Below are 22,638 nucleotides of genomic sequence, written 5' to 3'. Positions count from 1 at the left end.
GTTTACTACAAAGGTAGGTCTCATTTCCTCTTAATGGTTGCTGTTTCCATTACTCAAGCTGTAAACATATCAGTTCATGCAGAATTATTTCCCTGCTTTCTTCTCTATGTCATTTTGAAAAGACTGAATTATTAAATGCACACATTGTCCCAGTAGTGCCTGTGGTTGAAAAGAAGCATTGAATCCAAATTTAGAAGAAGCATGTTAATGTGAATGCACACACATACACCCCTTCACACACAAACACACACATATTTGCCAGCAATATTTAATATTTATTTATTTTTCTCAACGCTATTATTTCACATTTTCTGCATTAAACTGGGCTGTCTTCTTGCTTTAACAGCTAGTCTGGAAAACAACAAAATATCGGGCGTCTTGAACTACTGCTTCCTTCTCTCTTTTTCTCATCTTTGTGGAATGGGATACAGCTCCTGCTCATTTGTCCAGTATCTTTTGCCAAAGATCTCTGAAACAGAGTGCAGAGGGTCCCATAGGACTGTCTAGAAGGGAGGAGAGCTGAGCCACAGGCAGCTGTGTTCTGCCTGCCATAACTTTGGGGAAAGCTCAGAACTGGTAATTGCCATGCTGTGTTGTGCAGCGTGTTATATGGGACTGGCACTGTACAGTATATGTACTATAGATGATTGGAATTGGACCCTATATTAATTATGGAGTGTGAAATGCTCACAGTTGTGCGGAAAGGCAGTATGACAAAAAGATACCGTATCAAGGATCTGATAAAGCATCTTGCATCATGTGGTGCACAGTGAAACTTACTGCCTGGAAAATAGAAAGGGCTTCTATAATCTCAAAGTTGCACTATAGAGTACTAAAATGAAACGACTTTGCTATTGGCATGCCCGAATGGAAGCAACAGGTTACAACTCAAATATCTTTTTTTAGCATGTGATGACGAAGAGGTTGGGGTGACTCCAGCTTTGTGCACGGAGCACTTGTTGGCTGAGAAGAAAAACATTCATATACAATTATAATCAACAGAGTATGTGACAGTGAAAGTCAGTATTTCTACATTTGCACGAGGTCTGCTTTATGATTCTATTTGTTTGCTTTATGATTCTCTTCTTTTTATGATTTAAAGTTGCTTGTATGTGTAATGGTTAACACAAACTGAAACGGCTCTCTTAGGAAACACTATCAATGCTACTGAACAGAGCAATGGTGGTTTAGTGAAATGTTAACTTATTGTGGAAATGATTTGAGTATTTTTAGCATAGATCAGAGACACACTGGAGCTAAAGGCACCAAAAACAGCTGTCTTCAATTTGAACCATTGTAGCGCAATGTATGAAAATACTACTATTTTACAAGAGACATCTCCCAAAAATAAGTGTCCATGTTAATATTGCACAACCAAATATTTGTTCCGTCATCCCAAAAATATTTTTTGTCTGCTTTTTTCTATTTTGGATTATTGCATCAATGTCTCAAATGATAGAAAAGGCGCACTTTTCAGTTTGTTTTGAACCTATCACTTAAACAGCCGTGAATTTTGTTCAACGCTCGCTGCTACACAGCAGATGCTCATATGTACCATCTCCTCCTTGACGCTGAATGCAGCAACCCGACCCCTGCGTCACTGTTGTTTGATTGTGGGAATTGTAGTCTATTCAAACATGTGTCTCTCGTATTGTGAGCGGTGGGAAACTACAAGTCCCAGATTTTACAATGCGGAAGAAGCGCAACAACACTGTGAGGTTGTAACACAAGAGCCGAGAAGATGGCTCATGTCGTAAAGAAAAGAAAATTGGATAAAACACGTCAGGACAGACTGTACTTTGACAGCTATACTGATGTGACTATTCACGAGGAAATGATAGCGGACCAAGTCCGCACGAACACTTACCGGATGGCAATACTAAGGAACAGTGAGTCCATACGGGGGAAAGTTGTACTGGACGTCGGGGCAGGAACCGGCGTTCTAAGCATTTTCTGTATCCAAGCCGGTGCTAAGAAAGTCTACGCAGTTGAAGCCTGCTCTATCGCAGAGCAGGCGGTGAAAATAGTGAAACAGAACAACATGGAGGACAAAATTGAAGTCATTCGAGGCACAGTGGAGACGGTGGACCTACCGGAGATGGTGGAGGTGATAGTGAGCGAGTGGATGGGTTATGCCCTCTTGCACGAGTCCATGCTCAATTCGGTCCTGTACGCGCGCGACAAGTGGCTAAAGCCGGGCGGCATCATCCTGCCCAGCAAAGCCGAGCTCTACGTCGCACCAATTAGCGACCCGGTGGTAGAGGACCGCTTACATTTCTGGTACACCGTCAAAGACCAGTACGGCGTCGACATGTCCTCCATGTCCGACTTCGCCAGGAGATGTATCATGAATTCCGACATAACTGTGAACTCGGTGACCGTTGAGGACGTGCTGTCCCACCCGGCCCGCTTCGCCGAGCTCGACTTGTACTCGGTCACCGTGGAGGAGCTGCGGATGGTGAAAGGCAAGTTCAGATGCGAGTCATTCGGCTCGGCGGCAGTGAACGCGTTCTGTGTTTACTTCACGGTCACTTTCCCCTGCCCGGACAAGCCGCAGGCGCTGGTGCTCTCCACGTCCCCGTTCAAACCTGAGACGCATTGGAAGCAGGCGGTGCTGTACCTGGATGCTCCGGTGGATGTGGTGCAAGACACGGTGGTTACCGGAGAAATCAGCATGTATCCCTCCGAGGAGAGTGCCAGACATTTATGTGTCCATGTAGACTACACGATAGGAGAGCAGAAAAGACAGTCCAAAACTTTTTCCATCCCTGACTGGAGCAGTGAAGCTCAGTCATAGTTTAGCAACAACATTTAGTGTTACAGTTCAATCACCAGGCAACACACTCAAAGGCCTAGTCCTCGTATTATCTGTCACTAAGACTCCCAACCTGCTCAATGGGATTATTGGAAGAAGTGGACCGATGACTGTATTTTTGACCAGTGTGGTAAATAATCCATAAATCTATAATGTCACATTAGGTCTCACTTGGGACTGCAGCTGACATCTAGCCTATACATACACATGCTCGTTTTGACCCAGCTCTCTAGCTTTAAGTCTTAACAAATTTAGTTTGAGTAGACATAAACACACAACCAGTATGTCCCCTACAGTACATGTTCTTAGTTTGGAGTGTCTTATGCTGTGTAGTGTTTGTTTGTTTTCACACTTAATAAATAGTTCATTTTACATCTAAATTGGAAGAGGACACATGGATCTATCTAATACCTTATATATTAGATGTGTTTTTTGTATTGCATACTGTATATTCAGTTTATAGCAATTATGATCCATTTTATACCAAAACATTGCAGTAATAAAGAGTAGGATTGTAATTATCCTACCGATTAATAATTTGGTCTATAAAATGTCTGAACATACATAACGTATTGACCAACAGCCCAAAACCCCAAAATTGTTTATTTTTTAATACTCAATTACGGTACTTAGTTATTACTATTACAGACAGAGAAAAACAGCATATCCTCACAGCTGAGAAGCTGGAATAGGGCATGTTTTTTTTTTTTTTATTGGAACTCCCATAAACAATTAGTCAATTGTCAAAATAGTTGCTTACTTACTTTTCTATCGACCAACTAATCAATTAATCTTCTAATCATGTTAATCATTTATTGTAACAGTCTAATAATAATTATAATTGGTGGGGAAAAGCCTTGGAAACAGTTTTGACCATCAAAAGTAACAAAAAGTCGCTTGACTAATAAATAGTTTTAAGAGGGGTGCAGCTCTGGGCTGTTAAAAATGTTTAAATAAATCCAATGCCATGCTGCAGACATCTGATATTTAAATTAATGTAGTCATTCATCTTGTGTTGGATCTGAGAAAGATGTATTTAAATGAGGACTGATATATTGACTTGGACCAGCTGCAGTCAGGCAGGACGTGTTTTACATGGGCTTGGTTTCAGTTTTTAATAACAAACTAAATTGGCTCATTCTTTTGGTTTAAAACAAGCACGCACTGGCAGTGGTTGCCAGACACCCCTGACTTTGTCCAAAGTTGGAATTCTACTGCAGCATTTTGCAAAATAGCAACAAGTATATTAATTGTACACAATATTTCCTTCCTGGCCATTAAGGATCTTGCTGTCAGTAAGTGACTAAGTTGTTTTTAATCATTAACAATCAAGGATAAATCTTTTTTTTTTTTTTTTTTTTGAAAGTTAATAATTTGTTGGCTACGTTTAATAATTTCTCACTCCTGGATTAACAGAACACATTATCTGGCCACTGATTAGTCACTGATTCACTTTTTCTACTACTTCCGAGTCAGCGTTCCAGAAGTGGGTTTGGCGGATTGTGTTGCAGGGAAACTGCTTTTCAAAGAGAACTGAGCAAATGCAAACCAGACTAATAAACTGTTTGACTGTTACATGTGTCATGAGTCCTGACTGAAATAGCTAACTACAGAAAGAATGATGAGCATGTACACAACACAATAGCTGTTGTTGTACAGCTTCACTAATAAGACATTATTACAAACACTGAATTTGATCATAAAAATCTGGATGTTGGGTTGTATTGAGGTACATCGTAACTATTTCTAAATGAATAATACTGTATGAAAATGTAGGCTATGTAAAAAACAGCATCATTATGATAAAACAGAAATGAATACTTATAAATACTCATCATATAATTTGTTCATATTTTTTCATTTCACGTTTATTTATTAGTCTCGGTACTCGACAGTAACACTGTTAAATGTATTTAAATTAGCTGGATACACGGTTAAACATCATTTGTTCTTACCAGGGTATCGCCTTGTGTACTTTGTCAATAGCACATTCCCACCATCGGTCCCAAAACATCACAGTTAGAAAGTCAACGCCGTAAATATATTATTTGTAAATCTTTACGGCCATTCCCCAAAAGAATCAAGCAGGCCTGCCTTGTTGCGTGATCTAAATTTTCTCCTAAACCTGCCATTTTCAGCGTGTAGCTCGCTAGCTCATTTTTTTGTTTTTTACCAAAGGGAATTCCCGGCGATTATCCTGGATATGAGCTGTCCTTGATCCAGACGAGTGCTGTCACATAGACACTAGAACAACAAATGTCTCCTGTGTGCAGCATCACAGCAGTTATTGAAAATGGTTAGTTGGGCGGCCTAGTTGGGCAGCTGTGGCTCAGTGGTAGAGCGGTTGCCTGCCAATCAGAAGGTTGATGGTTCGATCCCCGCCGCTGCAGTCATTGTCGAAGTGTCCTTGGGCAAGACACTGAACCCCGAGTTGCCCCCGGTGCTGCGCATCGGAGTGTGAATGTGTATGAATGTATATCTGATGAGCAGGTGGAACCTTGTACGGCAGCCCCGGCCACAGTGTATGAATGTGTGTGAATGGTGAATGTTTCCTGTAGATGTAAAAGCGCTTTGAGCAGTTGTTAAGACTGGAGAAGCGCTATATAAATACAGCACATTTACATTTATAGCGATTGCTGATTTCTAATGCCGTTTCTAGAAGGGCCTTTAACAGTCATAAGAAAAACACAAATAAAACAGCCACATTAAAAAATATACAAGGGCACATACAACTGTACCATACCCCCACCCCACGATTAGCATTTCAGTATTGGCATTGACCCACAAAACTCCTGTACTTCTCTTTAGAAGTATTTGTAACACTAGATTGGATACAAATATAAAAACTTCACTTAGATGATACTTTTGATATTTGTGTTATTCCCGAGTCAAAACAAGGACAATATGGTAATTAAACCATTATGTAATTAAAGTAGACACTGTGGACTGTGCTGATTAAGTGTATTTCAGTGTGCATTGAATTCAAGCCATAAGATGTGAACGAGTCTTGATGCACAAAGCACGTTCTAATTATACGGCAGTGAATAAATACACATAGATTCCTGAAAATGTTAGATGATGATTCATTTTTCACACCCCATCATCATTTGAAATATGGTGTTCGTTTGTATCAGTGTCATCAGTACAAATGTGAACCAACTCTGTAATGAACACATTGGAAATTAATCACAGGCTATCGTGTCTACAAATCAAGGGCATTGTCTGTCAGGATAGGAAAAAGGGAATAATGGATGAATCACAATTCAAACTGCAAACATCTAGCATCCGCTTTCTTTAACTACATGGCCAGATTCTGAGTCGAGCGAGAGTAAAAAACACACATCCACAGCTGATAGAATACTCACGTTGCTCACTGCCTTTTCAGAATGACATAAAACAAGCTGATTAACTGTTGGTTATGGTCGCAAGGAATAGGAAAGGCTAAAGTTATCTAAACCCCGTAAGCCTCTTATAAAAACAAAAAATAATAATGTATACTTACAATAAATTACAATGTTTTTACTCTGTTGTTATTACATATTACATTACACATGGGCCTGAATTACACACACATGCTCAGTACCTATGCATGTACTAAATGGAGAGATGTCAGAGTGGGGGGGCTGCCCATGGAAAGGCGCCCCAAGCAATATGGGGTTCAGTGTCCAGGAGGTGAACTGGCACCGCTCCAGCTACCAGTCCACCACCCTACTTTGGTCCGTATGGGGACTTGAACCAGTGAAGTGTAAAACTGTCCTCAATGGTTTTCCTGACGTGCAACATTTGGCACTTTAACGCCATTAATCCTGATCGTGAGGCTTGTGTGAGATATTAGTTCCGTATTGAAACCAAATTGTGAAGCAAAGACTACACAACATGGAGACGTGCTTAAAACATTTAACGGGGAAATCAACCATCAGTGCCTTAACACAGGAGAGCCTCAGTTGCTGTGTACGGTGACAGCAACTCCAAACAATAAACAGTACAGCCATCAAACTCACGATGCATGCGATCAGCGAGAACACACGAACAGTAGAAACCTATTGAGAAGAAAGCAGTCTTCCGTGAAGTCTCTCCTGTCCCAGCACACTGAAATCAATGCATTTCTGTAGTGAGCTTCAGCTCTATTGTAGTGTCCAGAAAGCACTATGTGGAGCTAACAAACTGGACATACTGCTCCATTATGTAACAGTCGTTACTTGAGCCTTTGGAGCACTTTTTTGTCTAAACTAACAAGTACTTTTGATGGTCAATTAAAGCACATACAGACATTGAAAAGTGTTAGGATGTCTCTGGAATGTCAGATTCCAAATCTTAGCTTGGTGTAAGATGACAGCGTTGTGGAGTGGAAAAGAAAATTGATATTTTCCCATAGTAATTTGACATGGGAATAACCCACTTTTTCCCTTTTAAATTATACCAGTCCTTTGGTCATGTGTAAGTATCGGCTTCCAGGTTTCCGAAACATGTTTAAACATCAGGCTATCAGTGGCATTGCAATAGCAGTAAATACTCATAAACCTTGCAGTATTTTTTCTTTCTTTTTTGGACTCTTTGATGGAACAAAATCTTCTAAGATCATGTTAACTTCACAGTTTATGGCTGAGATCTTGCAGTCACAACAGTTCTACACTCTTTCATTCAAAAGTCAAGCAGTCCGATTGACTTAAAGCGCTGGTTGTAACCACATCCGACCAAGGTCAGATCCTGGTTGTCAAATGTCAAACAGGATTTTCTTTTCCTGGGTCATTGCCCTGTTGTGAAAGGGCTATACAGTGTACAGTATGATGGTCTTTCAGTTTCTTTGTCGCCAAAGAAGCGCTTTTGTGTCGGTGAGAGACAGAAAAAAATCCCTACGCTTTTCATTCAAATGAAATTCTACACTTGCATCTGGCCTCATGTGCATGTACAGTGGCGAAATGTCTCCTACAAGTGCCTGAAGAAGAAAAAGCCCCGGAGACAGCACAAAGGAAGGTGTCCAGTGAATGGAAATGTCAAATGCAGCACAGGCAGCCACCGTTAAGCCCAGAATCACGCTCATGCATGCATGGCCACTCTTGGCTGCTAAATGCTAAACTAATTGTGATCCAATTCTGCCTGAAATGGTTTGGAAACCATTAGAAACAAGTGTTAAAAGTTGGAATAGGATTATTTGTCTTGTATTGCACAGCAATTTAGGGGCCAATCAATAGACAATGTGCTTAATCTAACTGATTTCAAGACTCATTGTTCAATGCAAAACTGTTGAACGAGACTGAAAGGCAGCACAGTCCAGGACTCGCTGAACTGGACTCACAATATGTGCCGTTGCCTTTAGAATCTAAATCAAAGACATGATGGGTAGGAATAAAGTCATGTGTATAGTAAATTTAATCCGATTTCTGTAGAATTATATTTATCATCTTATATTCTGGTTATATATTAGGGATGAGCGAGTACAGCATTATCTGTACTGTATCTGTATCTGTTTACCACATGAATTATCTGTATCCGTATCCGTACTCGGACTGGGCGGGGCCTAAACCGGAAGTGGTCAGAGTTAACCCGGAAGTGGGTCGGGTTGTCTTGAAATGTGCGGGGCTTTAACCGGTATGTTATTTAAGCATGCAATTGATATGAGTTGATAAAATTTTTTATATTTATTGCTGATTAGAAAACTATTTACATGACAGCATCGAGCTTCAGATCAATGGTGTTGTCATGGTAACAAACAAACTATATACAGAACGTTTTGCAACAATGAATACAACACATGCGGTTGCAATTATGAAGTAAAATGTAATGAGCAAGAGTTTTCATCAATATAACTTTCTTTTTTTAACTTTTTATTTTTTTAGGATCAGTGTGATTTTTTTGTTTTGGGTTCTTTTTTATTTTTTTTATTTCTTTTATTTCCACACAAGGTATATGTGTGTGTGTGTGTGTGTGTGTGTGTGTGTGTGTGTGTGTGTGTTGTGTGTTGTGTGTGTGAGTAAAAGAGAGACACAGAGAGAGAGGGGGCGGGGGGATGCTGACAGTAAAAAAAAAAAAATCTCCGATGGCAGAGACACAACGGGAGTCACATTTAAACCAAGCAGCACGTCTGAAACCCACGTTCACCAGAAATCTACTGGTTACTATGTAAGGACTACAAACCCCACGTTCACCAGAAATCTACTGGTTACTATGTAAGGACTACAAACCCCACGTTCACCAGAAATCTACTGGTTACTATGTAAGGACTACAAACCCCACGTTCACCAGAAATGTACTGGTTACTATGTAAGGACTACAAACCCCACGTTCACCAGAAATGTACTGGTTACTATGTAAGGACTACAAACCGAAGTTAAAAACAAACCTGAAGCTGAAGAAACCCTAAACGTTAACGGAACAGATCCGCAGACCCGACTGACTGACGGAGCGGGAGAGAGAGAGAGAGAGAGAGAGAGAGAGAGAGAGAGAGAGAGAGAGAGAGAGAGAGCATTTCTCCATGTTCTGTGTGTGTGATTGATCCGAGCGGGTTTGTAGGCGGGGGCGCGCTGTGATTATCACAGAACGCTGCGCGGCCAGTTGAGGAGTTGTATTCAATCCGAGCACGGATATTGACTCATATTACTCGTATAATACTTGTACTCGGCAAAAGTGCTTTATCCGTACCGGATACTCGTTTCAGCCGGGGACTCGGATCACCCCTATTATATATGAAGCTTTACTGTATACAGATTGTGTCAGCCTAGCATTTTCTCTCTTTCTTCTTTTTAGATTTGTTCAACGTTATGTAAGTTGGATAGCCGGGATGCCAGCCCAACTTAGCCCCGCCCGCAACATTTGAGGTCGGGAAGTGCGGTCTGGACTTGATCCGTTGTGGAGCAACTATGTTCAAACCAGAGCTGTTCGGACCAATCAAATTGTCAGGGCAGGCGTTATACGATGATGGACAGATGATCAACAGTAATGTAATCAACCACATCACCAAAGAGCGTTTGGGTTGAGTTAGTCTACAACAAAGACGGCTGCCACTAGAGAATTGAGATGTGTAGATTCTGCCATCGCGTCTGTTATAGAAGATAGATCAAAGACAGTGCATTCATTTTAAAAGAGGAACAAAAAAAACGCGATCAGCACATTTGTCGATCGGAAAGATGTTTTTGCCGGCCTTCTTACGGGATTCGGTAAAAGTTCAACATTTGTCACGTACTCCGTTGCTCTGATTGGTTGTGGGTCTATCCAATTGAGTGCAGAGGCATTTTGATACACGCCCCATAATCACAGCCCAACGGAGCGGTATCAGACTCATGTTCTGACTAGAATCTGAGTATGATGACGTCAGGCTATAAGTTGGACAGAAAACATCTATGATTTTACATGAATGAACTTTAAATTGTTACACAAATCTAAACTTTGGGCTCAGTGTTGTGTTTGGCCAGCCTTTATGCCTGAGGTCTTGTTGGAACACCCCGTCTGAGGTCTTTGGCGTTCTGTGCCAGGTTTTATATATTGTTGCTTCAATGCTGAGCACTATGCATTATGCCCGATGTTCAGTTTTGGTTTCATCCAACCAAAAACATTAGATGACAGCATCATCTTTTCTTATGCATGTCCTTTTTTAGACTGTTGACCTTCTGTCAAAATCTTCACATATCCAAGGAACTCAGTCAAAGTGGTCTTTGATCACAGTCTGCTTGATCCGCATGAAGTCTTTGTCCTGTGTCTCCGTTCATGTTGTTACATTGCATGCAATTGTTTTCTTTCACTTGCTTCCCTTCCTTGCATCTTAGTCCGTCCCACCGAGGAAGCACGGGAGAGACGCGAGGAGAGAGGAAATGAGGAAATGGGTTTTAGAGAGATGGGACTTCCTTTCCTCTGAAGTGTCACATGAATTTGCCAGCTGTATGGGCGGAGTTAGAAACGGCTTGCAGCTGCACGTCTTCCTGGAAGGTTGCTCTTTTGCATCCTCGCTCATAGCTCCTCCTCGATCCCTCCTCGATCCTCGCTCCTCGCCAACGGGGCAGGAATAATAATGTAGAGATGACCTTTTACAACTTCTGTTTCAAGCAAGGAGTGAGAAGCTATCAAATAAGAGACTTGAGATTCAGCCCAAGTGTACTGATGATGAAGATTAAGACTACACTTAGAGATTCCTTTTCCCCCAGATACATGGCTCCTCACTGTCATGTCTTAGAATTTAGATGTGTTGTAATCAAAGCATTTTTCTCTCACTTTAACCAGATAAAAGTCTCATTGAGTTTAAACTTTTTTTCAAGAGAGACCTGGCTGTAAAGGCAACGTTAAAACATTGTTACAACGATACACACATACAACATAAACAGGCTAAAACAAGTGTCACACGCTACAAAAGCATAACATATTTGTGTTTAGCCCAACTTCTTTATTTCAATCAGGAGAGACATGTTTGCAGATATGCAAATGAAGTTATTGTACAGCTCAATAAAATGTACAAAGTCTTTGGCGATTAGACTCCATCACTGTACAACTATTTCGTATATATGTGTAGGGGTAGAGAACCATCACCCCCCCCGATGGAATCTAGACACCGGTGGGGGCGACGAAGGAGCCTGAAGACCAGACTGAAGGAGGCTCCGGACCAGTCAGCTGGAGTAGATGACTGGAAGAGGAAGGGGGGTGGAGGGTTAGATTCTTTGCCTGCAACGATAGCTGAATAGCACGGGGGAGAAACAGATTTTATAAAGCAGCGTTGCGACTGTGTACGATTCTGATTGGTTTAGCAGGAAGGTGAACGCCTCTAACAGCTGATTCGAGTTAGGTAGAGCATTGATGAGGAGTGAGGTCTTCCTGAAAGGATTCACACTGAGCTACATTTCAGTCAGAAGAGACTAGTTGCAGATATGCGACAGTTATATACGCATGGTCAAATATACATTTATTAGGATAACAGCCAAATTGATTTAGGAGTGCATCGATTAAAAGTTAGCTCTTCCTGAATGAATTTATACTGAGCTACATAAGGCGAGAAACTGCTGTCTACAGAACATGTGAGAGTGCACGCCATATCTGTTTCATCTCTCTCTTCTGTATTTACATAGATAAGGAGGAACCAGCCCAAGAAGAGACTCATTATAGAACAGTTGACCACTGGGAACACCTGTACACACACACACAGTTATATTCGCTCACACATACGTTCAGTTGCAGAAGCATACAAATACAATGGTGTACAATATAACCCCAGCAGTAATAAAAAGCAAAGCACAGTGGTACACAGTATCCAACATCTGTAGACACTTGGCGATGCATGAGCAGAGCAGAACGAAGAACAGAGAACCACTTTTTATTGCTTTTGATGATTGCCAATGGAGTTGTAATATACAACAGCGGTCACAGGAAGGATTTCAATTAACTCTCTACAGACGACAATGTGACAATGTAAAGCTCAAGGCACATGTCAAAGACATACACAACTTGCAGTTATGTGGTTTTCAAGTGACAATGGTGATATGGGTTCGTCGGTGTCTAGAAAGATGGGAACACGGTGTACAGCTGTTCACATCTGTGTTGACCACATCCTATCGGCTCCATTTACCAGGCTCCCACTGTCTTGGCCTAAAAAATTAGAACATTCAGTTTGATGTCTATCTCAACAGCACTCCTTTTAAAATATAACAGCACTCGCATCAGTGACTGTAATAACCTGACTTTAGGAAAAAGTACAATAGTGGGCTTTTTACCGTATTACAAAAATTGTAAGATCAATGGTGCCCAAAAGTGATGAATCTCAGGGTCTTTCACCTCCACATTCAATACCTCGCTGTCACCTCTTGCTAAAATCAAATAGTGCCCTCTGTGACAAAAGTTATAAATTATGTATTTTTCAACTAAAACAGAAAAACTGTAAATCTCCATAATGGGATTTGGTTTGATTTGAGATAGTGGTCAGTAATGTCAAGCTCATTTCAATCCCTGCAGTAATTTCTTCCTGTTGTGATTTTTTTTAGGGACCAGATTAGCATGCATATAAAATGTCTCTGTGGGTCGTCATACAGTATGAATCATAAACTTCCCTCTTCACATCAGATCTGGGTGTGTCTGTGTATGTGTATGTGTGTGTGTGTGTGTGTGTGTAAATCATTGAACGTGTTTCTACGGAGCTCATTTTTCGATCACTGTTGAAACCTGACTGGACTCCGGTGGCGCCCAGTATCTAATCATGGCCGGTCATTCATCCTTGTATGCTAATGACACCACGAACAAGCCAATAGGATTCAATTCCCACCCTCGCTTACAGTAACCAATATTTCTGTCAGCATATCCTGTGAGGACAATTTGGGAGCGTGGCATTGACTAAAGCTAATTTGGTGACAACCCCCCAGAGAGGTTGACTTCATTTCTCTGGGGTCGGACCATTTGTCATCATTATTGTTATCAACAGGAACTGACCCCCTTGCCTGCTGCTAAACCCCAAAATAACTCTGTCCCACTGTATGTTCCTATATTTATTCTTAACAGTAATAAAACAGTACACTTATTTAAATGAGAAGCGGTATTTTATTCTAGCCCTGAGCTGCAAATCTCAGCCGAAAGAACCCACTGCCTATCACAAATGCATCCAGCAGAAAGCACTGAGGCGTGACTTCATGGACGGACACACAGCATACAACAAGGACAGATCTGGACGCCGCCTGTTAAGAAAGTAAATCCCAAATCACTCGCAGGGGCACGTAAATCTAAACGGGATGGCCCCGCATCCCAATCAGCCCGAGGCAGACGGCTCTCAGCCTGTGAGCAAAGTACAAATCCACCAAACTGTGCGGCCACGTTCTCCCCCGCCCCCTCTCCTCCCCACTAATCCTTTTCCAATCATGCACTTTTTGGATTATGCCTCTATGTAATTCTTCTCAGGTATTGTTTTATAACTTAATATGATATTTCAATGTGGGGTGAGTCGGGTTATGGGTTTAGGACACCGTGATGGATTGGATAAGCAGCGGAGGTGTGCAGGCAGCAGATTGGAGCGGAGGGTTAGGGCCAGGCAGAAAGGAGCGTGATAAACCTTGGACACAAAGTCCAAATGCAGCCGGTGCACAAAGGTGCTGGGACTGACCTGATTCAGTCCTTCAAAGGTATCCCATATTGCAATGTGAACCCTGTATTTGTCTGAGAAGTTAGGATGCTGTGCATGGTCAGGCAGTTTGTTAAAGAAGATAGCAGCTCTGCAGCCACCATCTTGATTCGCCTTGTCCGTACCATGCAACCAGGACACATCCCTTTTGTTTGTCTCTTCAGCTCTATACAGGTAAAGTCATCAACAAATCCACACCAGACTCTTCTCTAAAATGTAGACATTCATGCAATGCAATATTAATCATTTCGATTTTTATTTTTACCCATCACCATTTTTGCATATAAGAAGTTTTTACCAGCTGATGTATTTGCCAAAGTCAGCAGCACCAGTGGTGAAAAGTTTCTAAATACAAAAACTCAAGTAATGTACCTAAGAGAAATTTTGAGGCACTTGTAATTTACTTGAGTATTTCCATTTTATGTTACTTTATACTCCACCTATTCAGTACAATTTATGGGCAAATGTCTTATTAGATTAAGATTTGACAAACAAAAGGTATGATCAGTTTATAAATGATGGATGCAATTTTGTATATTAAACTACTAACTACATACTAACTACTAGCAGTACATGACATATTTAAAACTAGCTATAACGCTAACCTTAATTACACATTATGCATCAATATTTCACTAATTGTGCATCATGATATTGACACATCACAATGTAGTGAATATTGAAATTGAGATTACATTGAGAAACCAGTTTAAACACCATATTTACCAATATACAATACAGTATTAACCTGCTGCCCCCCTCCTAACACACACATACACACTCCTCTGGATGAAGGCAACATTACCCTTCATTGAACAGGCATACAAAATCCAATACCACTGTGCCTGGCGTCTGCCAGACAGGGATGTGCAAAGACAGCTTTGACCCATCAATTTTCTAATAACCATCATGAAATATGACAAGCATGAAAAAAAATCAAAAAAACAAACTTAACAACACACACAGGGGGGAGGTGATACGGGGTCACGTGAGTATCGGTCTCTAAGTAAAGAGGGATCTATTGAACCTAAGGATGGATTGGAAGACACACGGTCTGTGTGTGTGTGTGTGTGTGTGTGTGTGTGTGTGTGTTTGGGTGTGTGGGTGGATAATCCTTTACATTCAAACGCATCCTCTTTCCGATCTGACCTCTAGCACATCTTGTGTGACACAGTCTGACCACACCTTGTTAACACACATTAGACACCTATTGGTGTGTAAGATCTTCACCTTTTATCGGTGTCCGGTTTCATTCAGAGAGCAACGTCTGCCTGAGCGTAGTGTTTTTAGGCCTTGAAGAAAAGAATGTAGAAACCGCTTTACAATCTTCAGATGAACTTTGAAAATGTCTTGTGAGCAAACACATTATACTGTCATTGCATTGAGTCAATAAGAGAGAATTTGTTCTTTGGTAGCTTTCCACTGTGCACTCCTCTTTCCTGTCGCTGAGTGACTTAGAAAAAGAGGTCCGTGTAAGGCAAGTCGCCCTTGGGCTCACAGAGGAGAGAAAGAGACAGCGAGAGAGAAAGGCAGCTGTGTGAAGAGCTGTCTCAACAGCGCTGGATCCTTAACCTGTCCACTGTTTCACTAATAAAGTTCAACATGAGTTTAAAACAATCTGAACTGCCCTGTAAAACCAGATTATCATGTTCTTGTGCTTGTTATATGCTGGGTTTGGTCGGCTTTATGGATAAATACCGACAATAAACTCAATTTGGCTTGTTGTTGAGATGTATGGCTTTCAAAATGTACCTACTGGCTCAGATGCTGCCACCTTTTCAGCTGGAACTGCTCAGAAAGTGAGTGAGCAACTGGCATCCCATTTTCTATTCACAAGGGATTTGATATATAGTCTCTTTATTTATTTATTTTCTCTTTATTGTGTCTTTCTGTTGGCTGTATCCACTGATTCTCTGGCTTAAACCCTCCACTGTGGTAATGTTGTTTCCTTTACTGTACCAGAGATCTGCCAATGTTCCATTTAGACGTCGATAATATATTTTGACAAATCAATTGCTACACCTCTGAATAATGACTCTAAACAAGAGCGTGATCAAGGAGAGTGACAGCCTCTATCTGGCAGTGGTTGCTCAAAATCTACATGTTTACCATAATCCGCTTTGCTTTCTGTGTCTAGGGGAGGCGGTTTTACATCATTAGGAAGTTATTTTACCATCAGTCTTCCCTGCAAGTCTTATGTTCCTTTTGTTTTTGTGATGCAGCATTTCCCCTTATGCCATAAAGCAATGCAATAGAGTTCCCAGAATTCCTGCCACTAATGCCACTGCTGATGATCCCATTTGCTTGTGATCTCAGTGACTTGTCACAATAAAATGGATTTTAGTGGTCAAATGTAACTGGGCGATTTTTTTTAAGATCATCTAACCAGTTACAGATGTTTCTGTTCACGGTTGCACTGAGCTGCGGCTCACAGGCTTCAGCAGAGACATGAACTTCAGGTGAAAGTCAGTTGTCAAAGACTGGCCGCCTCACTGTGTCTGAGAGCAGCGAGTGGGGCCCCTCTCCGCTGTCTCTGAGGCTCTTTCTGAGGAGCCACTTGGAATCTTATTTCTGTCATCCGCTTCATTTTAAACAACTTTTTGTAAAAAAAAAAAAAAAAAAAAAATCCCTACACCTGGCGTGGCGATTGTTCTCCTGTCGCCTCTGCTTGTGTGTCCTGGTAGAAGTGACGTTGCGCTGGTACCCGGAGCTCTCTCCTCCATTCCCCGGGAGCGGCGGAGACAAGCTGGTCGCTTCCACGGCGAGTCCACGGTTCCTGCGCGGCGCTAACATGTCCCGTTTTAAAGCGGATTTATTGGGCTGCAATAGGCGACATGGCCGGCTGTCATCGGCGGTATGAAGCACTAAAGACCAAGGTAAGAGCTCCCGGCAGCTGATTTCTTTTCACTTCATTCATCTCCATGCGAATGCCGGAGCGCGTAAACTTTTGAAGCTTCGCTGCCACGCGCAGCGAGTGGGTGGCCAAATTTTGCATCGTGATTAGAGAAAGTCCTCCGAGTATTTTGAGAACAGATGCTATTAATTATTATTATTATTATTATTATTATTATTTGGTTGTCATTGTCTGCTTCCACTCAGCGCTCGGGCTTTTTCTGCGTGGGGATGCACTAATCAGCAAAAGCCGTTTGGTGCGATTCCAAAAAAAAGGAAAGAAATCAGGTGTAGCTTTAAATGTGAAGTCTCCAGACTCTGTAAAGGAAATAGCTGTTTTGTTTTCTTTCACTAAACTGCTTACAATGCTATGCATAACTCACCTGTATGTACAAGGCTATAAAGGACACATGGACGCGCTGTGGGCGCACAGAACCATGGCGGTATGGGGACTGTGCATTCCACATTGTGAACCAGCCATCAGCTTGTCATTTGTAGATAACACGGAGGCAGCCCTCTTGTCATCCAATTGATTTTTTTCTCTCACCCTGGATAACTATATTTTATCACGATCTCATCTTTTTAAAACAATATTGATCTCGTTAGAAGGCTTTGGCGCGCGTTTCTGTGAGGTCCGGCTTTATTTCTATTTTTCTGGTAATACCACTGAATATTACATGCACCAACGTGGGTCAGGGGGATATGTGCGGTGGTTAATAGGGCCTCTGTGGGCCTATAGATGCTGCATACACACTGTAAGCATGGCACATTCAGCTGTGTAGAGGCTTGTCAGCCTGCTGTGAGGTTTACCTGTGCGCCAAGTGTCATGACCTGATTCCCACCTAACGCCCTCTCTCTCTCATCTCACTATTTGTGGTAATCAATTAAGTTGTGAGCGACGGTGCAATCTGAATGCATAGGGTGAAGCACAAATGATGTCCCAGTCAGTTAGAAAACAAATGAGTTCATGGCAGCAGAACTGTGCGTTTTGGTGTGATATTATAATAAATGCAAGACCCCCTTTCTCCTATACTGTATATATATATATATATATATATATATATATATATATATATATATATATATATATATATATATATTATATTTTTATTGCCCAATTATCTCTAGTCAGTTGAACGCTTTTTCACAACAGGACCTTTGCCTTCGCACTGCAGTGACACCTTCCTATTAGTTATTTTATGCACACTTCCTCTATTTACACATATTTGGAGTTGAAACAACTCGCTGAAGTAGGATATGATAGTGCAACTACCTAAACCCCGGGTACGCTCCTTGTTTATTTACATAATAGAGTTAAAACACTTTTTGGAACAATTACGCACTCGTCTGAATTGTTACAAATACTTCAAATATGACATTTACTTTATTAGATACATGTAAGGATTAGTAATACACCTTATTAAGCAGTAGGGTGTGGCATTTCGAGCCCTTCAGGACGGATTGGGCAGCTGAGGAGACAGAAACAAACGTAGTAACACTTTTAAATGTCTTGTGAAAAATAATGATTTCTTTACACGGTGTTGGTTGGCTGCGCATTAATAATTCCCACTGGGAGTCAGAGATATCCCTCCATCTATTGTCATCCGGTTGCAATAATTCCATTGAGACTATTAATGCGCGCATTTGTTAGATAATTTAACGCGATCAGGCGACTCGGGTGAACTCCACCAGAAGAGGTTGAACTACCGGCGATCATCCTCCCTCCTGAGTTTCTAACGGGTCCCAAAAGAGGATGGTGCGCGCGCCTGTGTGTGGATGTGGGTGGCGAGGTGGAGACGGGCTAGAGGGGTGGGGAGGGAAACCATAGGTGTGCGTGGGAGGGGAAACAAGCTGAGTGTGCGTCTCATCTAATAGAGCCTAGGAGCGCAATATCTTCCCCGTCATCTCCGTCTGGGCGGTCGGGGGTGCGCCGTGCCTTTCCGGGAAACCATCAGTAGAAGGTGCGTTGACGAGAGCGGATTTCGTCGGCCGTCTCTCAGTCTAATTGGTGCGATTCTTGTCCGAGTTGATTGTCTGCTAACCTATTCGTAGCGAGGCAGAGGTGAGAGTTGGGACGAGATTCTCGCTGAGATCCGCTAGCAGGACTGTTTGGAAATGAAGGAATTATAAACGGCGCATAAACAGGAGGGACGCACGCCAGCAGGTCAAAGTTTTCTTTTGCAGAAGTGTTTTTTTTCTCCTTTTCTGCGGACATCACTGTGCCTCAGATTGACGCCGTGATGGAATGACAATTGGAGAGAGCATGATGGACACTTTGGCACCGCAGCTCCTGCTCAGAAATCCTCCTGTTGACGCCCGGCGCGGTGCTGACCGAGCCCTCAGGACGGTGATCAGTCATTTGTTTTGAAGTGGCAGGAAAATCCTCTTGATCGTCCCCCCCTCCCTCCCTCACCCCCCCTTCGGTCGCCAAACGAGAGTGCGAAATGGTGTGTGCAGCGATTCCTCAGAGTCTGACGTGCGTACTCATCACATTCCCGTTAAGCAACGCATCTTAAAGAGCTTCTTTCTTCATTCATGTTCATTCTGCTTCTGAACTTGTTGAACGGCGTTAAAGAGCCGGGGAAGAGGACAAGCCCGTACAAGACATGTAAGTTTTTCCTTTTGCTTGTAAAGTTTACTTTCGGTGTGTTGGAGCTACACTCCTGCGTTAAAGTGGCTGCTAATTGTCGTTGGAAGTAACTTAACTCTGGCCTGGCTTCATTTATCTCTCTCTGTAATGAACAGATGAGCAGTGGGCATAGTTGTGTGACTCCCTCCCTTCTAAACAGCATACACAACTTTTATGACACTCAGAACCACAAAGGAAGACCTAACTACATTTACAATGAGGCGGTTTTGAAAGCATCCAAAACTTAACAGCATGTCTTTAGGTCATTTTTAGAGGCGCCCCCTGGTGGAATTTATTACCTAATCGTTGCCTATCCATCACGCATAATACCATTTGTGTCATGCTGCAGCCAGTGGGCCTGCCTTCAATACGTCACTGTTTGAGCAGCCTGTTACAGTAAGATTTGTGTTTGGTGTATGCTTTCACTGTTCCAATGCTTCTTTGTGCTTTATAGCCCTGTGGGTGGGACAGATATTATTACAAAATGTCCGTGGCGGTGCATGCTCCTAAGTTATTATTTTTTCATAATAGTTATAATCTAAAAGATCCAAAAGATTCATCTTGGCCTTGTATCGGATAATACCTAGCAATTATTCTTATTAGGACATCTTGATTACTAATATCATTAAACACGACGGGTTAAGGGCTAAGGCACATCCTGAATGGATTTGAATTTGAAGTTCAAAACTGGATGAGGTGTTATTAGAGCTCAAGTTGCAACTCCCAGTCACAATCAATAGTCATTTTTACGGCCTCTGTAATTGGGATTGCACTCTTATTATCTTATTATTTTACTCATCCTATGAAATAATGACAGGTAATAATGAGTCACCTCTCGTGGGGTTGGTAGCAGATGTCACTTTAAACCATGTTGCTATTCCTGCCTACATTTCCAGCATGAAAGAGCTACCTGGGTGAGCCCATTCTTTAGAGCTAAAGTGGACATTTTGAGTATCCAGACATGTCACTGTGGTTGCAGAATAATGTGCTCGCAGCCTTTTAGGAAAAGTGTCTTTAATAATGCATAAGGTGTTCCTGTGTCGCAGAGAGAAGCATGCTTAGTGGCGAGGAGAGGCAGGGGGAAAGAGAGAGCGAGAGAGAGAGGGATCATGGAGGGAGGGTGGCGGAGACGTGATCTTGTCTCACTGTCTCATCGGGCGCCCCGTGCGCTGCTGTATATGTGGCGCTGGAGTAACTGACGACTTGGGGCAGCACTCGGCCCAGTCACCCTGTCAAAAGTGCTGCTCTCGCACACACACAGAGTGCATGTGGCAGCTTCAGCAGCTCGGGGGAGTGGGGAGGGGGGAGAGGGCAGGAGGAGTTGGAAAGGACAGAGGGAGTGACAGAGGAGTGTGGCAGATGCAGCCTGTGGAGGCAAGTGGAGCACGACTTCAGCAGTCAGGGACTGGCTTCAGAGGCCTGACCTGTCTGGCTCCAGTAGACGTTGGGTTGGAGAAGAGGCTGCGGCCACATCCTGTTAAAGGTGATTACCTCAGCAGGGTTCAAGCATGGCTTTTTGATAGCCAGCACTAATATATCACTGATTCTCCCAAATCTATCACTATGGGTGGGAAAAAAGCCTCTCGAACATGAGAAACTAAAACTCTAAAAGATCCTTCTTTCAGTGTGAGACCTTCTTAATAGCTGTTTTTTTTTTGCATGCGGGTTTCCTGTACAGGTCGTAGTCTATCATATCAGATGAGGAAAACAAACCCAGTTTGGACTGTTTGTCTGATGCTAGAGCCGAGCCACAGCTTTGATTCCCTCTGACGCCGCCCAGCCATCCCCAACGCAGAGTCACTTAACCAGCTGTCAGCACTCCAGCCATTTGCTACCTGTCGTCATTATTAAAAGATCATGAGCCTGTCGATTGAAGGCGGCGACATTTTCAGAAGTGGAAAAGAGCGTTAAGTGATGGGCTGACTCTGAGGCAAGCCCCAGGGATGCTTTATAGGCGTGCTCGCTGTTCCACGGTAACGCTGGCTGTCATGTTTGCGGGGCCATGCTCCACTCCCCATATGTTTATTCATGAGGACGGCGGCCCTATTGGCAGGTTGTTAACACGCAAGATTAGGGATTCTGGATAGGCAGGAAGAGAAATCTGGTGAGTGGAGCACAGAGAGCTGGCAGGAGGCTTTTTTTTCTGAAGCCGGGCCAGCTTCTATCTTTATCTATCTTTCATCTGCTTCTGACTGTCTGCCCTCCTGTCTTTCTGCCCTTCTCTCTCCCGCACTCCTGTTTCTCTTTTAGTAAGGCGCTGGTGTGGAATATGAAACAGGTAGAGTCAGAAAAGATGAAAGCAGGTAGAGGCAGGGCAGTAGCAGGGTCAGGAATTGCCCTTGAAAGTGCATAAAATGCGTGAAATTAAAAATGAAAGGGGGGGGAAATAGGGATATCAGTGGTAACCCTGTAATTATTCCACATTCCTCTGTCCTGAGCACATCATTTGGAGCTAAAGTTGACATCTTTTCAATTTTGGAACATTTATAATACTGTAATATGTTGCATTTTTAAATAGGCAGGCCGGTGTGTAAGTACTGCCCCCTGTGGGCCACCGTAGGTGATTCGTGTGAGATTATGACCTGACAATTCTTCCCAGTGTCCTGGCTGGGTGAGGGGGAAAAAAGAACAACTCAAAATGCAGTCTGGTTAAAAATGTTGGCAGCACACAGCCAGCAGCAGGGAAAAATGCTGAACTCACACAAACCACCGGTCAATAAAAAAATGAAATGATCAATATGGCCATGACTTGAAAAGTGGAAGGCTGGGAGATGAAGTGAGAAAACCACTGAGTGTTTAAATTATCCAATTTGAAATGGAATGCTATGATTTAGCGGTTTGATAACATTGCCACTGAAAGGGTTCCAAATGTCCTCTGAGTAAGAAGTGAATTACTTCGAGGGTTAAAGTGAGTAAGAAGAGCTAAAAACGGAGGGACAATCTCCTTCATTTGTTCATTTGATGATATGCATGATTTACAAGTGACTCCCAGTAGTAGTAAAGAGGCGTGTAACATTTCCCCTGGTGATTTGGAGAAACACTCAGTGATGCTCGAGTGGCCCCGGGGATGAAATAGATGTGGACACCGAGGGCTGTTTCTCAGCCCCAGAGACAGGGGAGTGGTCCGCTTCATGCGTGGTTTGTTTGGGTGGGTGGGGATGAACTCCCCAGCCAAACAAACCCTCTCCTGTGTTGACCGGGCCTAGTGAAAGATTCATGTGT

At 42.5% G+C, this 22,638-nt stretch overlaps 2 protein-coding genes across 17 annotated transcripts in view; both read left to right on the top strand.

The window, feature by feature from the left end:
* Window positions 1-22,638, top strand: part of ntng1a (netrin g1a) — a 271,523-nt gene that overhangs the window by 125,399 nt on the left and 123,486 nt on the right. For 3 of the 16 annotated variants that reach the window (XM_032503686.1, XM_032503680.1, XM_032503683.1), the window contains exon 1: window positions 18,450-19,395. The exons of 1 other annotated variant lie outside the window; for it this stretch is intronic. The gene's annotated coding sequence lies outside the window, so the exon portion shown is untranslated. Of the gene's footprint in view, window positions 1-16,290; window positions 16,772-18,449; window positions 19,396-22,638 lie in introns of those variants that run through there. 12 more of the 16 variants (XM_032503681.1, XM_032503684.1, XM_032503689.1 and 9 more) reach the window with 9 other exon arrangements.
* prmt6 (protein arginine methyltransferase 6) lies at window positions 1,681-4,390 on the top strand. Its single transcript, XM_032503700.1, has one exon. It carries the CDS (start codon window positions 1,742-1,744, stop codon window positions 2,795-2,797), a length of 1,056 nt encoding a protein of 351 aa, XP_032359591.1. The 5' UTR covers window positions 1,681-1,741; the 3' UTR covers window positions 2,798-4,390.

This window comes from Etheostoma spectabile, chromosome 22, assembly GCF_008692095.1.
Source record: "Etheostoma spectabile isolate EspeVRDwgs_2016 chromosome 22, UIUC_Espe_1.0, whole genome shotgun sequence".
NCBI lineage: Eukaryota > Metazoa > Chordata > Actinopteri > Perciformes > Percidae > Etheostoma > Etheostoma spectabile.
Note: the sequence above shows the minus strand (reverse complement) of the source record. Positions and strands in the feature narration are given on the sequence as shown.